This window comes from Micromys minutus (assembly GCF_963924665.1).
Source record: "Micromys minutus genome assembly, chromosome: 2".
In the NCBI taxonomy this organism is placed as follows: Eukaryota; Metazoa; Chordata; class Mammalia; order Rodentia; family Muridae; genus Micromys; species Micromys minutus.
In genome coordinates, this window is record NC_137971.1 from 92,810,821 (window position 1) to 92,830,234 (window position 19,414).

Here is a 19,414-nt window from a genome sequence, read left to right on the forward strand (position 1 = left end):
CAGAGTCCACTGCCCATTTATCTCTCCCCTTAAAGGGAGGACAGGGTAAAGCAGAGAAGAATGGGGGCGGAGTCGAGAGGAGGGCCTCACCCCCTCCTTGGCCACCAGCAGCTGCCTCTCGGCATTTTGCTTCTTGATGTTGTAGTACTGCACCTCCACCTCATGTGTCAGCTGCAGCCACTTCTGAAGGGCCTCAGGAGCATACCAGGAGCTGTGCGATTCCAGCTCCTTCTCTGCTTTCCTCAGAGCCTCCCGGACCTGTGGGGGCATGCGGATGTGAGTCTGTTGGTTAGCATTAGCATCCTCTCAGCACCTCTGTAGGATGCTTCACGACTCTGAGTCCATCTCTGCTTCACAATTCTTGCGATAGGACAAAATGACAAAGATTGCTCTCTGAATTTCACATACAAGGAAGGAAGCACAGAGAAGAAAACAGCCTACTTAAGATCACACTGTCAATAATGCCAAGCAAAATGCAAGTGGAGACTTTTTCCTCTCCAGAACACTCTTTTCTATCACATTAGCTTATACTACTGGTCAAACAGCCAGTCTCAGCCAGCTTTCCTGGTCTCTTCAGGAATATATCTGCTCCTGAATAATCTTATTGTATATTGGGGGCTGTGTGTGGCTCTCAAGACACACAGTGTGGGCTGAAGGGATTCTCAGTTAAGAGCACTGGTGGTTCAGTTTCTAGCACCTACATGGCAGCTTACAACCATCTGTAACAATTCCAGGGACTCTAACGCCTTCTTCCAATCTCCTTGAGCACCAGGCCCACATTGGGTATACAGACATAGATCAAGCAAAATACCCATTCCCATTTTTAAAAAAATACTAAATTTAAAAAAAGCACAATGTGGTAGACACAGCATGTGGTTGGAAATCTCATTCTGGGGGATGCACAGATGTTCAGTCAAGAGTGAACAGTGCTCTTGCAGAAGACCCATGTTCAATTCCTAGCACCATCTGGGGTAGCTCACAACTGCCTGTAACACATCCGAAGAAAGCCCACGCCTCTGGCCTCTGTAGGCACCTGCAGGCAGGTGCACACACCCCAGCCATGAAGTATTTCACAGCTTCCTATAACTACTGCTCCAAAGGGAGCCAGCGCTTCTGGTTCTGCAGGCACCTGTGCACAGATTCCCAGTCCCCTGGAAGAGAACCTGGTGCTCTCAACTACTAACCCATCTCCATAATGCCAGTTTTAGGTTTTGGATTTTCGTTTTTTTAAGAAAAAGTCTCATGCTGCTTAGGGTGGCTTTGAATTTACTAAGTAGAAGAAGCTTGTCTGGAACCTCTGATCTTCCTGCCTCTACCTCCTCAGAGTTCTTAGATGTCGGGCATGAGCAGGTATGCCTGCCATTAGTTGACTTTTTACCCCGAGTCTCTTAAAACAGACAGAATATAAACACTAACAATGGAATCTGGAATGGCTGCAGTGCACACTAATAGTCCCAGTCTTCAGGAGACAGAGACAGTAAGAGTTCACTCACTCAAGGTCAGCCTAATCTAAACAGAAAGCTTGTATCAGAAACAACAAAAAAATAAAAAATAAAAAAATAAGGGGCTGGAGAAATGGCTCAGTGGTTAAGAGCACTGACTGCTCTCTCAGAGGTCCTGAGTTCAAATCCCAGCAACCACATGATGGCTCATAACCATCTGTAATGAGATCCGATGCCCTCTTCTGGTGTGTCTGAAGACAGCAACAGTGTACTCACATAAAATAAATAAATAAATCTTAAAAAAAATAATATAGTAGCCCTGTAAGTCAGACATTAAGCAAATTTGCTTATGCAAATTATTAAATTGATTTTAGTTGTCAGGTGGTGGTAGTGTCTTAAATACCAGCACTTGGGAGGCAGAGGCAGGCAGGTGTCTTGAGTTTGAGGCCAGCCTGGTCTACAGAATGAATTCCAGGAAAGCCAGGGCTACACAGAAAAACCATGTCTTGGAAAGAAAAAGAAAAATATCAATTTTAGTTTAAAATATTTAGTTATTTTTCATAAAATGTTTGGGTTGATTGGTGCTCTCAAGGGGGTTTAATATAGTTCTTTTTTTTTTTTTTTTTTAAGATTTATTTATTTTATATGAATACACTGTAGTTGTTTTCTGACAGACCAGAAGAGGGCATCAGATCCCATGGCAGATGGTTGTGAGCCACCATGTGGTTTCTGGAAATTGAACTCAGGACCTCTGGAAGATTAGCTAGTACTCTTAACCTCTGAGCCATCTCTCCAGCCCTGTTTTGTTTTGTTTTTTGGTTTTTTTTTTTTTTTCATTTTATTTGTTTCAGTCTATCATGTGTTTTTATTAGCCTGACATTACACTGCCAGTCATTTGAATAACAGGTTTACTGAACATACTCAAATATTTTGTTTTGGTCTTAAAAAATGTGTCCTGCTCACCTGGAACTCACGTCACTTCTCCTGCCTCACCTTCCTGAGTGCTGAGATTCCAGAAATGAGCTATAGTGCCTGGCTTTCACAGGCTTTATATATAAGATCCATCTTTCTTTTTTTAAAAGATTTATTTATTATATATAAGTACAGTGTAGCTGTCTTCAGACACACTGGAAGAGGGCATCAGATCTCATTACATGTAGTGACTGGGATTTGAACTCAGGACCTCTGGAAGAGCAGTCAGTGCTCTTAACCATCTCTCCAGCCCCAAGATCCATCTTTCAAATAGGGTAAAAATCAACAGTACCATTCCCACAGAAGATTCTAAGTAAAATCCTAAGGTGAGGGCTGATTTACATTGCTGAGTAATAATCTACTAGGTAATTTATAATTAGTTTTTTCTTATTTTTCCTGTTGATAATCACTTGGGTTATTAGCTTATTTGACTTTTATGAGTAACTGTAGAGCATGTGGGACCGTGCTACCAGAATGCTACCAGAATGAGCTCAAGCCCCAGGAATCTCAGGGATTCGCCAGCAGTAGAGCCATTCTCTACCTGCATCTGCACCTGCTCTGAGGCACTTAACACAACATCCCACTGAGGCACTCAGTCACATGGTGTAACACCAGGAATTCTTTTCCATGCTAATGTGGTATCTAGATATCCCTGAGCCTTCAGCCAATGAGCTTCCCTGAGTATTCCTTTTCCATAAAAGATAATCCTTGGTTCACCCCAAATAAAGTGTATGCATTCACATCCATCATCAAATAAACCAATACAAATATGCAAGGATCATCTTGGAGAGCTGCTTCGTTAAGGCTCTGAACTGCTGAGCCATCTCTCCAGCCCCAATATGCATCTCTTAGCCAGCATAAACACTCATTTCTGTTGAGTATATAGTAATAAAGCATTTATGTATTAGTTTTAGTAGAAACCATCAAGTAAGGTTTGGAATATGGTTCAGTGGTAGAGCACTTGCTAACATATAAAGCCCAAGTTGATTTACAGCACTGGAGGTAGAGAAGAAGGTAGGAAAATGCTAAATAGTTTCCCACAAGGGTTGTACCTATCAATACTGCTATCACTGATGCATGACCTTTGTATTTTAACTTTAGTCACTCTAGTGGCTGTAATAGTATTTCATTGTGATTTTCATTTTCACTTCTTTAATATTGTTATATATATATATGATCATTTGACTTATGAATTTCTTTTCACTTAAAAACATGGGTTGAGATGCAGAATGTGAGAGCCTGAAGGTGGAAAGGGTCAGCTCAGAGAGCCCAGGGTAGAGGTGGATTTAAGCCTGGCTCTTCAGAACACGCCTCAAACAACTGAACTGAACTGCAGTCAAAATGAGAGAACTTTGGCAGTCCCTAAAACTCCCACATCCCGCATTCTCGTGAGCAAGAGTATAGCTGTAAGTAGCACTAGGAGCTAGGGAAACATTTTAAGATGAAACTCTATTCTAACTAGAAGTTTACAAGGTCCTGGGTGCCTGAAGGAAAGCAAACTAAGACACGGCTCATCACGTGGGCACATGCTGGAGCAGGAACTGTGATTTCCCCATTTGTCCATCTGTACCACCTCGCCTACATCAGCATCATGGCTTTTGCTTACTGCAGGGCACACTGCTGACAGTCACCAAGCTGGCTGTCCAGGCTCATGCCCACCAACTATTCAGTCTACACCCAGCTATAGGCACACCTGCTGAGTCTGCACCCCCACTCTCTGGCCTGTGCCCCCTGCCTTCCTTAACTGAACCAAGTTTCCTGCAACACTGGAGGCTTTCCAGAGACACTTGATCTCTGGGTCCAAAGACACAAACGGCAATGCACAGAAGCGGCATGGCAAATAAGAGATCAGGTTCCGAAAGCCTCTCCGTCTGTATCAAGGGTACCCTGTGAACCACAGAGACACAGCCCAGGGCCTTGCTTAGTGATTTCTGCCTCTATCTACACTAGCCCCTTAGTCAACAGGAGGTAGAGCTTCTAACTGAATTCTTCCCCAGGTCACCTGTAGCCCAAGCATACATTCTCTTCTCGGCTAAGCCTTCTCTCCATCCCCACTGCCATTTTTTGACAAAATTCAAAATCATGCAAAACTAATCTGGTTTACAGGCTATGACAACAGTTACTCTTGGAGTAAAATTTGACAAGAGCAAAAGAGAGCTTTCTGAGTGGTGCATACACAGGCATATCCATAAGTAAAAACTTACCAGCTCAATACTTAGGATTTGTTCACTTGATATAAATACCTCAGTGAAAAAGGGAGGGGGAAGAGAATCACTCTTATCTCCCATTATCTACCATTTTTTGAAAATCATGGTAACCATTTTTTTTTATAGCTTTACCACTATCCTTACTGGTAAGTCCAGAAGAAAGATTTGAACCATATTTCAAAATGTTCACAACTAAAGCTTTCCAGCTAGACCCTGATCCTCTATCCTTTCCAACCCCCCAAGGAATCCTGTACAGACTCTCCTACCTGCTCCAGCTCTTCCTCGGCATACTTTTGGCGGCTCCTCTCGTTCTCAGTACCCTCCCTCAACTCCTTCAGCCGCTGAGCTTCCTGCTTGGCAAGGTTGATCTCGTCACGAAGTTTCTTCTCCAGGTGGACCTTCTCTACTTCCACTGTTCGGTGCTCCTCCTGGGCCTTGTGCAGCCTGGGGGTCAGGGGAACAAGGTAGAGAGCTGGAGGAGATGCGGCAAGGAGGTGCCAGCCAATGTGCCGTAAGTTATAGCAATAGGAAAGAAAGTAAGAGCCACCAGCTCTAAGCATATAGCATATCGCCTTCTACTCTGCTGGCTGCGCCTCTGAGCTAGTCAGGGCCAACAGAACACAGTGGCTAGCTTTAAATCTTATGTCAGCCATTATTCTACTGAGTAAATATGAATCTCTCCCCCTAAAGTATATCATACATTGAAATGATAACAACTACCAGTTTAAAAGCAGTTCACAGTTTTTTCTCCTAGCAGATAATAACATCAGCCTGGGACAGATGTGAATATGAAAATTGCTGGCATTTAGTCTAGGCTCCTCCCCACAACAGCCAGGTGTGCCTGACTCACAATAAAAGGGGCTGCTTGCCGGGCCTCTCCCTCTTGCTCTCTTGCTCTATCCCCTTGCTCCTGACCCCTCCCTCCATTCTCCTCCCCTCTCTCTCTGCATGCTCCTGGCAGGCCTCTACTCCTCAACACTCCTCCCTCTCCCTCTCCATCTCCCTCTCTCTGCTCTCTCAACTCCCCTCCCCATGCCCTGAATAAACTCTATTCTATACTATACCCTCGTGTGGCTGGTCCCTCAGGGGGAAGGGATGCTTCAGTATGGGTCCGCAGAGGCACCCCCTCCCCCACACCTGACTACACAAATATCAAACACATTCCTTATCTCTTTGTAAAACAGAACAAAGATGGGAAATAAAAGATTGGAATTCAAAGCTTTTGATTTCAAAGTCCATATTTATCCTCAAATTGGAGATAGAGAGAAGGTTCAATAAATGAAGAAAGCCCTTAAAGATAGATAAAAATGAGGCAAAACCTAATGGTTCAGGTTCAGGTAAGGTGATGGTAGCAGGGGAAGCTTATGGAAAATGAGAAAAGAATTATTGGCTGGACCTCTTAGACTCTCAAATGACTGTTACAAGCACAAGAACACATACACACCCACACACTAAAATGTATGTCTAAGGAGCTGTGCTAAGCAGATCTTAAAAGTTTATCTGTTGCCTCCTTCCTTCCTCCCTTCTTCCATCTGTATATCTTAATTCATTCACCCATCTATCCATTTGTTCATTTATTAAACAAGTTAATCAGGTTCCTACTAAAGATCAAGTCCTTTGCTGAGCCATAAATACAAGATATAAATAAAAAACTGTCCTCTTAGTGGGTGATGGTGGCATACACCTTTAATCCCAGCATTCAGGAGGCAGAGGCAGGCAGATCTCTGAGTTTGAGGTCAGCCTGGAAGAAAGAAGAAAGAAAGAAAGAAAGAAAGAGAGAGAGAGAGAGAGAGAGAGAGAGAGAGAGAGAGAAGGAAGGAAGGAAGGAAGGAAGGAAGGAAAGAAAGAAAGAAGGAAAGAAAGAAAGAAGGAAAGAAGGAAAGAAAGAAAGAAGGAAAGAAGGAAAGAAAGAAAGAAGGAAGGAAAGAAATAAGGAAAGAAAGAAAGAAGGAAAGAAAGAAAGAAAGAAAGAAAGAAAGAAAGAAAGAAAGAGGGAGGGAGGGAAGAAGTGAGGGAGGAAGGAAGGAAGAAACAGAAGAAGAAGACAGAAGAAAAAGAAAACAAAGAAAGAGCGTGCAAGCAGGATGAGCAAGCCACGAACAGCAAGCAGGTAAGCAGTACCTGTTCATGGCCTCTGCATCTGCTCCTGCTTCTAGGTTCCTGCTGTATATGAGTTTCTGTCCTCACTGATTTTGATGATGAAGAGTGATGTGGAAGTGTAAGCTAAATAAACCCTTTCCTCCCGAAGTTGATGTTAGTCACAGTGTTCTATCACAGTAATAGTAATTCGATGACAAGACCCAAAGAAAAGAATTTACTAACTGCCTGAGATGGGAAAGAACTGAACTGTTGCCTGGTCTTCTGAGGTTAGTAGGAACCATCAAATGATCAGGGAATAGAACGTGAGGATAATGAGAAAGAGAAGAGATTTAGAGTCCTGGGTTAGCATGACTGAGGTCTTGGTAAGGAAGAAGGAGGGAAGAGGCCAGTGAGGCGGCTCAGTGGTAGAGGTATTTGCTGCTAAGCACACCAACTGAATGATCCTAAGGCCCCTCTTGGTAAGATAAGAGAACAGACTTGGGTGCGTTATCTCTGACCTCCAAACCCAACCCACACCTTGGTTTATACCCACCTCCTCTAGCATGCAACTTGTTCAGTTCTGCAACAAGAACCATTTTCTGCCTATGGTGCCCTTGGAGAAGTTGCTTTTCCTTAGAATGAACACCAGATGGCGAAACGTGCATAGCTAAAAATGACCAGAGGTGCCATTTCCCCATCTCCAACCTTGCTGGTGTCTACTGTCCCATGACCCAACTGCAAGACACTGTACCACTAAAGATTCAATCCTTCACTGAAAGGCTGTTGTCTCTCTATTACAGCAAAATGGACCTACTTGCATCTCCATAGTCTAGTAGAGACAGAGATCAATATATAATATTGTGTGGAGAAATGAGCAAATAAATGTACAATTAAGCACTGTCCTTCTCCAAAGCAATCAATCAATAAAGAAGAAAATTGAGCAGCCAGATTGAAAGTCCATGGCTGTGGCCCAAACACTTGTGTGACTAGAGACACATTTCACCAGTTTCTTCAAAGCAAAAAGGAAACAAGATTCTTGGCTGCCTCAGAGAATTGTTTTGAAACCAGTGAAATCCTGGTTGGAATATATATGTAGTGTTACATTTACTCACACCAAAACTTCGTGATGACAGTGCCCTGCTATGCATTTCTATAGATAGGAGGGACAAAGTAGCATGTGGCCTCTGTGTGTACGTGTGTGTGTGTGTGTGTGTGTGTGTGTGTGTGTGTGTGTGTGTGTGTGTGTACAAGCCTGGGGGAGGGGCGTGTCTGTCTGTTGCTTGGTGCTACAGTGGTCACACAGCTCAGGAGGATTTGGAGTGCAGGGAGGGCTGGGAGCTTAAGTTTTATCCCCAAACTTGGAATGTCTCTTGCTTAGATTCTTTTGTCTTTGGAATGAAAACAGTGCATGTTTTTCAGACAAATGAAGTATGGGAATTGTTCAGACAGCAGTAGTTAGCCCCTAGTTGGCAAAGGGTACAAAAGCAAGGGCCCAGCAAAGTAACCATGAATCAGCTTTAGAAATCAAACGCCTCTTGCCCTCTAGAAACCAAGCCCATAGAAATGAATCTGGTAAAGCTGCTGCTGGAGAGTATCAAAATTTGTAGCTCAGAGGTTGGAGAAATGTCAGCAGTTAAGAGTATTTCTGCTCAGGCTGGAAAGATGGCTCAGTGGTTAAGAGCACTGACTTCTCTTCCAGAGGTCCTGAGTTCAAATCCCAGCAACCACACGGTGGCTCACAACCATCTGTAATGAGATCTGATGCCCTCTTCTGGTGTGTCTGAAGACAGCAACAGTGTACTTATACACAATAAATAAATCAATTTTTTAAAAAAAGAAGAGTATTTCTGCTCTACCAGAGGACCTAGGATCTATTCTATACACCCACGATGTGGCTTACAAGTGGCTGTAACTCTAGTTCCAGAGGATTTGACACCCGCTTCTAGTGTCTGTTACCAGACACACATGTAATATACATACAGACATGCAAACAAAACTCATACACATTAAAAAAAAATAACTTTTAACAAAAGTTCTGGGCTGGAGAGATGGCTCAGTGGTTAAGAGCACTGACTTCTCTTCCAGAGGTCCTGAGTTCAATTCCCAGCAACCACATGGTGGCTCACAACCATCTGTAATGAGATCTGATGCCCTCTTCTGGTATGTCTGAAGACAGCTACACTGTACTCATACATAAAATAAATAAATTAAAAAAAAAAAAAGTTCTTGTTCATTGATGACATGTCGTCACCTTCCTAATCTTCATTTCCTCAACTCTAAGGCAGGGATAATAGTATCTATCAGTTTTGATACCCAGCTCATCGGCCAGGTGAAGTGGTGTCTGCCTTTAGTCTTAGCACTTGAGAAACTGAAGCAGGCAGATCTCTTGAGTTCCAGGCCATTCTGGTCTACAAGTGAGATACAGGTTAGCCAAGGATTATTTAAATACTACTACTACTACCACTACCACTCCTTCTTCTTCTTCTTCTACTACTACTACTACTACTAACAACAACAGTAATAATAATAATCTAAATAAAACACTTCAAACCAAAAAGAAACCTTGCTCATAAAAAGAGCTTTTCCTACTCTTATGTCTACTACTTAAAAGTATCCCTTTACATATCTCTGGCATGTTAATGAACTTCTGTAATTCCAACACTGGAGAATCTAAGACAGGATCACCATGAATTCCAGGCCAGACTTGTCTACACAGAGACCCTGTCTTTTCCCCTCAGCAAAACAAACAAACAAACAAACACTAAAGAAATAGGTGGGTGATGCAAATCTACAATTCAGCTTGTATAAATCTGAGGCAGGAGGATTACTATGAGTTCAAGGCCAGCCTAGACTTAAACTACATGGTGAGATCATGTCTCAAACAGACTTACATATCACACACATGAGTGGGTACACAAACCAGGCTTCCTTCTTTCAGTGGATGGTTTGAGGCTGGGTTTCATAGCCGAGGCTGACCTGGAATTTCCTATGTGGCTTAAACTGATTTTAAACTGATTCACCTCCTCCACCTCCCAAATGCTAGGATTATAGGGAATCCTATCTACTCAGACATCAATTTCAGGATCCTGAAATAGGCCTCTCCTCTTGATCAAATCAAACAAAACCAACTCCAAAACGTGCACTGACCTCTTATTGACTTTTATATCTACTGAACAGATCTGTGTGCGCCTCAAGGTCCCACCTGTATATTCAACCTCAATGGCCTGTCCTTCCCTACCCATCTTCCCAGAGCATCTGGTTACAGTGTCATAATCACTCAGCCCTGGAATCTGTCTAACCCCTTTGCATTCTTATACTATGTGGTGGTACAAGTCTGCATTAGGAGTGTCCGAACTGTCTTTACATGTGTGACTTTTGTTCCCCTAGGAGCAGAGAATCCCTTGCAGTTGCCAACAGAGACCGGAATTCTAGATTCTGGAGTACAGGAATGCCTCCTAACTGCAATTATCCAAAACTCTTATCTTCTGACAGTTTCAGAAGAGTCATATACTATCAAAGTGATAGCATGATGTTCTCGAATCACATCCTTCAGGCTATTTATCTGTATTTTCTGTGTATGGGTGTTCACCATGTCTGTACATCTGTATGTACTTGTGTATACCACATGTGTATGCATGCAGTGCCCATGGAGAACAGAAGATGTCAGATCCCCTAGAAGTGTAGTTAAAGATGGTTGTGAGCCACCATGTGGGTGCTAGGAATCACAATCCTCTAGAAAAAGCAATCAGTAGTGCTCATAACTTCAAAGCCACCTCTTTAGCCTGGTCCTTCGTGTTATCAATGTCAATGAGTCCTGGAGAGGAATACACACACAGTCGCAGAAGTCAATACCTAGTACTTAGAATATATAAAAAAGAACTAAGGGAATAGGATGAGAATTTTTTGAGGTTACTCTATTTTTTTACTTCTTTATGAGACAGGGTCTTAAGAAGATCAGGCTGACTTCAAACTTGCTATACAGTGAATGATGATATTGAACATCCTGCCTCCAGCCCAGTTTTTAAAAACATTTAGTGTGTATATGTATGTCTATGCACACATACACATGGGAACCACACGGATGTAGAGATGAAAGACCAATGTCCAGGAATTAGTCCTCTTCTTCCACCATGTGGGTTCTGGTATTAAACTCAGCATGTCAGTTTGGCTGCACCTTTACCTGCTAACATACCTTGCCAGGCAGACAAGTCCAGTTATGTGGAGTTTAGCATATGATAGGCATGTACTCTATCAACTGATATCAACAATATTCTCAGCCCCCCCTTTTTAAACAGTCTTATGTAGCCCAGTCTCAACCATGTTAGTAGTCCATGATAACTTTGTGTTCTTGATCCTTCTGCCTCCACCTCCAAAATTCTAGGATTATAGACATGTGGCACTATGACCACTAGCTAGGTTCATTAGGTTTTTTTGGGAGCCATGGGAAACAGTTAACTGTATCCATTTGCATGAGAAAGAAATAAATCAAGACATAGGAAAATAAGTAGAATGATCATAAACCCCTTGCCAGAGAAGCTCAAGACCACTGGCACCTATGCATTTCTCCCCTTCAAGCTCAAGACAGAAAACGGTGGGGGTTTTGTATGTTTGGTTTTAAATAAAATAGAATGAAAGTTCCTCTCAAGAGGAGTATCTACCCAGGGCGAGTGAACTGGATGGCAGGAAGCTAGGACCTCAGAACAGTTCTAAAGGATGGAATAGCCTTCACAACCATGTCAACAGAATGCCACAGGAGACTTCCAAGAGTATCAGGGCTGTGGTAAGGAAGCCAGGTCTTACCTTTCCTGAAGGTCATGAAGACTCTGTTCAGCTCGATGTAACCCTTCCAGATCCTTCATCATTTTCTTCATGTGCTCCTTAGAGTAACGGTTCTGGATATAGGCAAACCAGCAGCCACCCACACCAATAACAATAGACACCACCAACATGAAGTCCTTCAGGTGATTATGGCGAGTCACTGCCAGACAGGGAGGACACAGTGAGTCGGGGCACACATGGCACACTTAGCTCGCAGTTTGATGCATTTCCTCCTCAGTGATTCCTCTTGTAAAAGGCAGACCTTTCTCTTCCTTTTAAAGATTTATATATTTATTATATATGAGTACACTGTTGCTGTCTTCAGACACACCAGAAGAGGGCATCAGATCCCATTACAGATGGTTGTGAGCCACCATGTGGCTGCCAGGATTTGAACTCAGGACCTCTGGATCAGTCAGTGCTCCTAACCACTGAGCCATCTCTCCAGCCCACCACAAACTTTCTACCAGACCTTTCACGTGGAAGGACTTGTTTCTCTTAAGCACACATGCACATACTATCATGATAAAGTCAGTGCCTATCTCTCTACCAGCCAGGTCCTGGTTTGGGTTAGATAACAAGCCTGAGAACAAACTGTGATATGGTAAAGGGGACAGTGCCATCTCAGTGTGTTCCCAAGTGCCAAGATGAAAGGTGCATGCCACCATGCACAGTTATTCTTTATTCTCTTGATATGTTCTTTGATACTCAAAAGTTTTAAAATTTGAAAAAGTACAATTTATATTTTCTTCCTTTTGCTTCTTAGGTTTTGTTTGTTTTGTTTTAAAGAGGGAGACTGAAGAGATAGCTTAGTAGTTAAGAACACTGGCTGTGTTTGCAGAGGACTGGGGTTCAGTTCCCAGAAGTCACATTGAACAGCATATAACCACCTGTAATTCCAGTTCCAGGGGATCCAATGCCCTCTTCTGGCCTCTGTGGGACCTATGATTATGCGGTTAAATAAATACATTCAGGCTCACAAACATACAAAATAACTTTTTCAAGGCAGTATTTTGAGGCAAAATTCATATAGTACAAATAACTTTTTAAATGAACAATCCAGGGTCATACAGTACATTCCAAAAATGTCAATACCAACTATTCTAGTTCCAAAGCAACTCTATTACTCCAAAGTAAAGCTTACTGCCCATGAATAAATAGAAGAGGGTGTGTGGTGTCATACATCTTTAATCCTAACACTCAGGAGGAAGAGGCTGGTGGACCTCTGCAAATTTGGGGCCAGCCTGATAAACATAGTAATCTCCAGAATAGCCCAGGATATGGAGTGAAATCCAGAGATTCTATAGGAGGTGGAAGTGGGGGAGGAGGAAAGCTGGGAATGTGTGTAGCTCAGCAGAAGAACATTTGCCTATCATGTAAAAAAAACCTTGGGCTCAGTTCCCAGTGACAAATAATAATGATGAGGATAGTAATCATAGGATATAATTACTAATGTATTTTATCAATATATAATAACTAATATATACCTAATAATATCACTAATGTATTATTATTATCATCATCATTTCTCAGCTAGACACCCCAAACAAGAATAATTTTGAGGTCAGCCTAGGAAACTTAGTGAAACTTTGTCTCCAAATAAAATTATGAAATGAAGTATAGATATGGCCTAGTGAGATGCCTGCCTAGCATGTGCAGGGTCCTTGTGTGATCCCTAGTGTGAGAATTAAAGAAAAAGTCTATAACCGCCTTGGAATGCTGAGACAGGAGAGAGCTATCAAGAATCCAAGACCAAGACCTTGTGTGAGAAGGAATGGAGGGGTTGGAGTCCTTGCCTTATATCTGCAATCTCAGCACTCAGGAGACTGAGGCAGGAAGATTATCACAAGCTCAAGGTAAGCCTAGATTTCAGAGTAAGACACTGTCTCAAAAAGAACCTTTTTCCCGCCCAATAAACATTTTCTTCTCATTCCCTCCTCTTTCCAGATCCTGCCTACCACCAATATGTATTCTGACTCTAGGATCTGTCTGTGGATTTACCTATTCTGGGTGTTTCATATAAATGGAAACACAGAATATGACTTTCTACAACTAGCTTCTGTAATCTAGCAAAATGGATTTTTTAGGTATACTACAGTGTGTATCAGAACTCCTATCTTATGCCTGAAAACACTCGATTGCATGTATATAGTACAATTTGTTTATCCATTTATCCAATCATGAACATTTCCACATTTGGTCTTAGACATATGCTATTATGAACATATGTATAAATGTACTCATTTGAGTACCTGTTTTAATTTTTTGGATGTATACATACATACATATATATATAATTGCTGGGTTGTGGTAACTCACATGTTTAAGTTTTGCAAAATCACCAGACTGTTTTGCATAGTAACAATACCACTTTACATTATCATCGGCAAAGCTGGCAAGTTGCAACTTTTCATATCTTATTTTTCAGCACTTATAACCTATTATTAGGAGCTGGAAAAATGATTCAGCAATTAAAAGCACTTTCTATACAATCAAGAGGACCAGAATTTGGATCACAGCACCCACATAACAAGTTAGGTATCCCACAAATGCCAGTAAGCTTTCAAAGACCCAAGACCCTCTTCTGGCCTCTGCATGTGCACACCAGTAAACATGCACAAACACATACGCATAAGATAAAAAACTAAAATAAGCCAACAAACAATTTAAAAGTCTAAAAGGAAACCAAAAAGTCCAAACATTTTTTTAAGACAGGGTCTCAGGTGTACCTGGCTGGCCTGGAACCTATAAGAGATCACAACGGCCTGACCTTACAGAGGTCTGCCTCCCCCCCACCCCCCTCCAGTGCGTCGATTAAAGGTGTGCACCGCCATGCCTAACTGAAACTACTATTTTGGTTGTTGTTATAGCTATTCTAATCTAGGTATGAGACTTCTGTTTGTCTCAGGAATAGTTTTGTAACCTCTGGCCACCTTTACTCTAGACCACACTAAGCATGTACATTATATGAAATGGGCCTAGAAAACACTCTCAAAGTCCTTGTTAGAGAATCCGTTTAACCTCCTTCATTAAGGCTTCTCCTCCTCTGATCATCTGGACCTAGCGGCCTGGAGTCTAGACTGGTCCTTATGTTAGTTGATTCTTCCAGCTAGACTACTTGATTTAGTCTGTAGCTTCCTTCTCCCTTTCCCTTTTATAAAGCAGAGTTGGGGTTTGACAAAGATATTTTAATATAGACATAAGCATAATTGTTAAGGAAGAGGCTCTCAGAGAACAGGGTCGTGGGCTTCTCAAAGAAGAGTTATGGCAAATAAAACACGCCCAAGTATAGGTACAGGCCCTCAAGGGAGATCTGCCTGCAGTTCATTTCCCCACACACCCCCAACCTCACATACATATGATTTCACTATGCAGCCCAGGTGGGCAACTACTCAAAATTCTCCTGACTTAGCCTCCCTTACAAGACTGGAAACATACACCACCACGCAATGCTAGAAATTGTGGTCTCTTTTGTTCCCTCTTGGCTCCATTAAAATAAGAAAAGGGTGGCAAGGCTAAACCATTTTCGCCAATCAGAACTCCAGAGACTGAATTATTTAATAAGCGTCCATTGCTACATTAAAAGCACATTTAGTCTTTGCCATGGACAGTTTACAGCAATCAGTCCCTTCCCTCTGTACAAACCCAGCAACAGCAGCTAACAGCTAGGAAATATTTGGCCTATATGTATTACCCAATTGTTTTAGCCTTCCTACTCTAAGTTATTTCTTCCATCTACAATGTCTTCTCTTGGTAAATTCTTGGAATAATGCTAGGCCCCTCTAAAAGACAGATGTGATGTGCCACCTCCCCCAAATGGTATTTTCTCTGTCTCTAGTCTGAAACATAGACTAATGTGAGTACCAATACTCTGACAGTACTCTACAAGTACTATTAGAGGACACTGGTTTTAGTTCGGCTCTGCAGAAGTTGAACCCAGTTGAACTCATGAGGGCTAGGTGAGCATTTTATCACTTAAGCTACATCCCTCACCTCTAGGACAGAATATGGTTGACTCTTCTAGGTCTTCCTATAGGATTCAGCACAGCAATACTGAAAACTGAATCTTTCCTTAAAGTTTTTAATGAATGAGTAGAGAGCTTATTTAAATATGGCTAGACTAAAATAAGGCTATTTCATATCTCAACACCAGTGGATAGTGAATTTTGTAGGAGTGCCTATGAGACCCAGGTTTCAACCTTGCCATTCCCAATGATTTTGGGTTCCACAGCACAGCAGTAAATCTCTACACAGACTCACAGAGAGGAGGCCCAAATAGCACTGTGTCCAGGGCCTTCAGCTGCAGCTTCTGCCTGTGACTCCGATCTGTCATCTTCAGTACAGTCCCTGTCATGGTGGTGTTGGTTACGGCTAGCCTGTTAAGACAAAGAATAGGGGTCAGATCTGAGACATCAAAAAGTATTCTGGAATGATCATTCATCTCTTCCAGGAACACATTCAGTGTTAGTGATTGGCTGCTCTCCTCTGTACTCTAGAACACAGTCTAAACAAGTGAGTTTATTTCATTTTTTATTTTATTTTATGTGTATGTCTCTACACTAGATCTAGGCAGCACCCACAGAGACCAGAAGAAAGCACTGTATATTCTAGAACTGGAGTTACAGATAACTGGGCCCCCATTTAATGCTGGGAATTGAACCCAGGTCCTCTGGAAGAGCAATAACTCTTATTAGCTGCTGAGCTATATTTTACCATCAATAAATTGTTTGATCACCTTCTCTCTCCATATCTACAATCTCCCAAGCACTCTACCCTCTAAGGACTAACAATCTGTGGCTCAGACCTTATTACATATTTTTATGCTTCTTATTTATTTAGTCTTGTATGTATGTATGCATGTATGTATGTATGTATGTACGTATGTATGTATGTATGGTATGAGTGAAGGCATGCATGTGCAAAAGGGTACATGTGAAGGTCTGAGAAAAACTTTCAGGAGTTGATTCTCTCCTTCCATATTGTTGAAGGGGGAATTTCTCTTATGTCTCCCAGAAGATACATTCCAGGCTAGTCAGCTCATGGGCTTCCAAGAAATTCTCCTGTCTCCACCTCCCATTTCAATGTGAAGTACTGGGACTACAGATATGCCCCAACATACTTAGCTTTTGTTTTAAGGTTCTGAGACTCAAATATAGATCAGGCTTCTAACATAGGTATTTTGCTTGCTGAGAATCTTACCAGTGATTTCTTTTGTGCTTCTGCTTCTAGGAATTACCTTCTAGATGTTTGTCTCCACCGGTCTTCATGAGAAAATGTATTCTCTTGTCCAGTCCAGGTCAGAACGCCATGCGCAATGACCCACCTGTTCTTGGGCCTTCTGAACAGCTCTGATTCTAACACATTGTTATTATATATAAACTTGCTTATAAGAATACTGAGTTAGTCCTATTAACAACTATCTTAGTAACTGCAATACAGTTTATTCCTTGTAAGAGTAATGTAGTTTTTAATAAACTTTAACCACACTGATAATAAGACTGAAAAAATTGGACTTCCTTTTTCTCTGCTAACACACAGCATGTATAGATGGAAATGAATATACAATACAAAAAGATGGAAACCACATGACTAAGTCCTCTAAGGGCATAGCTAACACTATACTACCTTCACCATTGGCTATCTTTTTTAATACATAGCTTTATTCCCTCAGCTACAAGAAAACATAGATTAGTGTGTTCTTCTGACATTCTAGTGTGTGTTTTCTACTTCTGTCTGTGCATGAAGGAATGGCAGCTACTTCCTCCTCTGAACTTGGAAGGCAATCAAGGGCACCTAACAAGAGAGGTAATGAGGCACTACCAGCAGACTGTCAGGAGATCTGGCTTCTGGTCCTAAGCATTCTCACTTGTCTAATCATTATACTGCTTGGTTTCTCCCCTAAGACCTCAATTTCCTTTTATGTACATTTTTCATTTTATTTTTTGTCACAAGGTCTCTATGTATCCCTGGCTGTCTTAGAAGTCACTATGTCAACCAGGCTGCCCCCCAGCTCACAAAGATCCACTGTCCTCTGCCTCTTGGAGTATTAGGATTAAAGACATTCACAACCACACCTGGGTTTTGTGTAATTTATGTAAAGTGGGGTGCTTTCTGAAAGCCTTGGAATTCTTAAACTATTTAGGTCACCTCTGCAATGGATTTTGTGTTATCACCGTATGTCCTATGAGCTCAGTGGCACAAGTGATGGCAGTGTTCACCAACACTATGGAATAGTGTTCTGCTATTTCACATGTGTACTGGCTGGTTTTGTGGCAACTTGACATAAGCTAGAGTCATCAGAAAAGAAGAAACCTCAGTTGAGGAAAAGCCTCCATGAAATCCAGATGTAAGACATTTTCTCAATTAGTGATCAATTTGGAATGAGCAAGCCCACTGTGGGTGATGTCATCCCTGGGTTGGGCATTTTAAGTTCTATAAGGAAGCAGGCTGAGGAAGCCAGGGGAAGCAAGCCAGGGGATGCAGCACTCCTCCATGGCCTCTGCTCCTGTATCCATCCCTGCTCGAGTTGCTGTCCTGACTTCCTTTGGTGATAATAATAATGTGGAAGTGTAAGCTGAATAAACCCGTTCTTGCCCAACTTGCTTTTTTGGTCATGGAGTTTCTCTGTAGCAATAGACACCCTAAGACAACCCTTATTGATCACTGAATCCTCATAATAGACTTTTAATCAGTTTTCTTTCTAGAAAATAACTTCTTTATTCATTGACATGTATTGTGTGTGGCAGGGTCATGTGATTGATATGGTGCATGTGTGCAGATCAATTTGTGGGTGTCAGTTTCCCCTTTCATCATGTGGGTTCCAGGGATTGAACCCAAGTCAGGCTTAGCAAGTATTTTGCCCACTGAGCATGCTTGCCATGTACTAAGTAGTCAACAAATGGAGGTCAGTGATATGATCCCCAGGAGATAAAAATCATTACACAAGAGAACAAAACAAAGTGGCCTTCATGCTTTATAGCAAACACACAATAGATATGAGAAGAGCAGCTGACTACAGACTCTTGAATCTGGAAGATGAAGTGAGATGTAGCCTTACTGAATTGCCCAGAGCAACCTAAAGGTAGAGCCACTCCCAACCTGTTCCCTACACCCTCAAGAGAAAAATCCAGCCCCATTTCTAACCTTGGCATGGCATGGCCAGTAAGCTGCAACTTCCGGAAGGTCTCCTCATACTGTGGCAGCTCCACATACGTAATCAGCCACTGTATCACCTCATCCACGGTCCAGTTGTACACTGTGGAAAGACAGAAAAAAACATTACTCCCCAACTTTTTTGATTTAGTTGTCCTTTTCTTCCCCTGTATTCCTTTGGAGTCTGAAAGATGATGGTGTTGAGGTAATTTATGATACTTTCAAGGAGTGTGCCTTAACTTACACTTGCTGTTGTAGCCACACTGACCATGCACTTACCATGTTGATAACATCCTAAGTCTGAAAGGCGTAGACCCTGCATGATCCACTTATATGAAGCTCTTAATACCAAAAAAAAAAAAAAAAAAAAAACTAAGAATGGTTGGTTTCAGCAGAACTGACAGGACAGAGTAAAAGGAAATCTTTTAAGAGAAAAGAGATATTCTGTATCTTGAATGTGGTGATTATACAAATTATAACATCTACCAAAATCCATCAACTTTATATTTAAAATAAATATATTATGGAACATGGCTATAATCACAGCTTACAGGAAGCTGAGGCAAAAGCATGGTATTTCAAGCAAATCCGGGCTAGAAAGTTAGTGTGAGACCTGTTGAGATTATATAGATAGACCTTATCTCAAAAATAAGGCAGCTGTATCTTCTTTATGTCTCCATAAATTTTATTTTAAAATGGTTTTTAAACATGAGCATGTTGAGCGCACCTACAATACTAGCACTG

General features: G+C 41.8%; 1 protein-coding gene across 6 annotated transcripts in view; it reads right to left on the reverse strand.

Moving 5' to 3' along the window:
• Positions 1-19,414, reverse strand: part of STIM1 (stromal interaction molecule 1) — a 159,296-nt gene that overhangs the window by 10,955 nt on the left and 128,927 nt on the right. For all 6 annotated transcript variants that reach the window (XM_080913537.1, XM_080913538.1, XM_080913539.1 and 3 more), the window contains exons 4-8: positions 18,662-18,773; positions 15,779-15,894; positions 11,501-11,678; positions 4,888-5,065; positions 91-258 (exon numbers count right to left, since the gene is read on the reverse strand). In XM_080913537.1, coding sequence (XP_080769663.1) covers positions 91-258; positions 4,888-5,065; positions 11,501-11,678; positions 15,779-15,894; positions 18,662-18,773 — 752 coding nt within the window. The remainder of the gene's footprint in view (positions 1-90; positions 259-4,887; positions 5,066-11,500; positions 11,679-15,778; positions 15,895-18,661; positions 18,774-19,414) is intronic.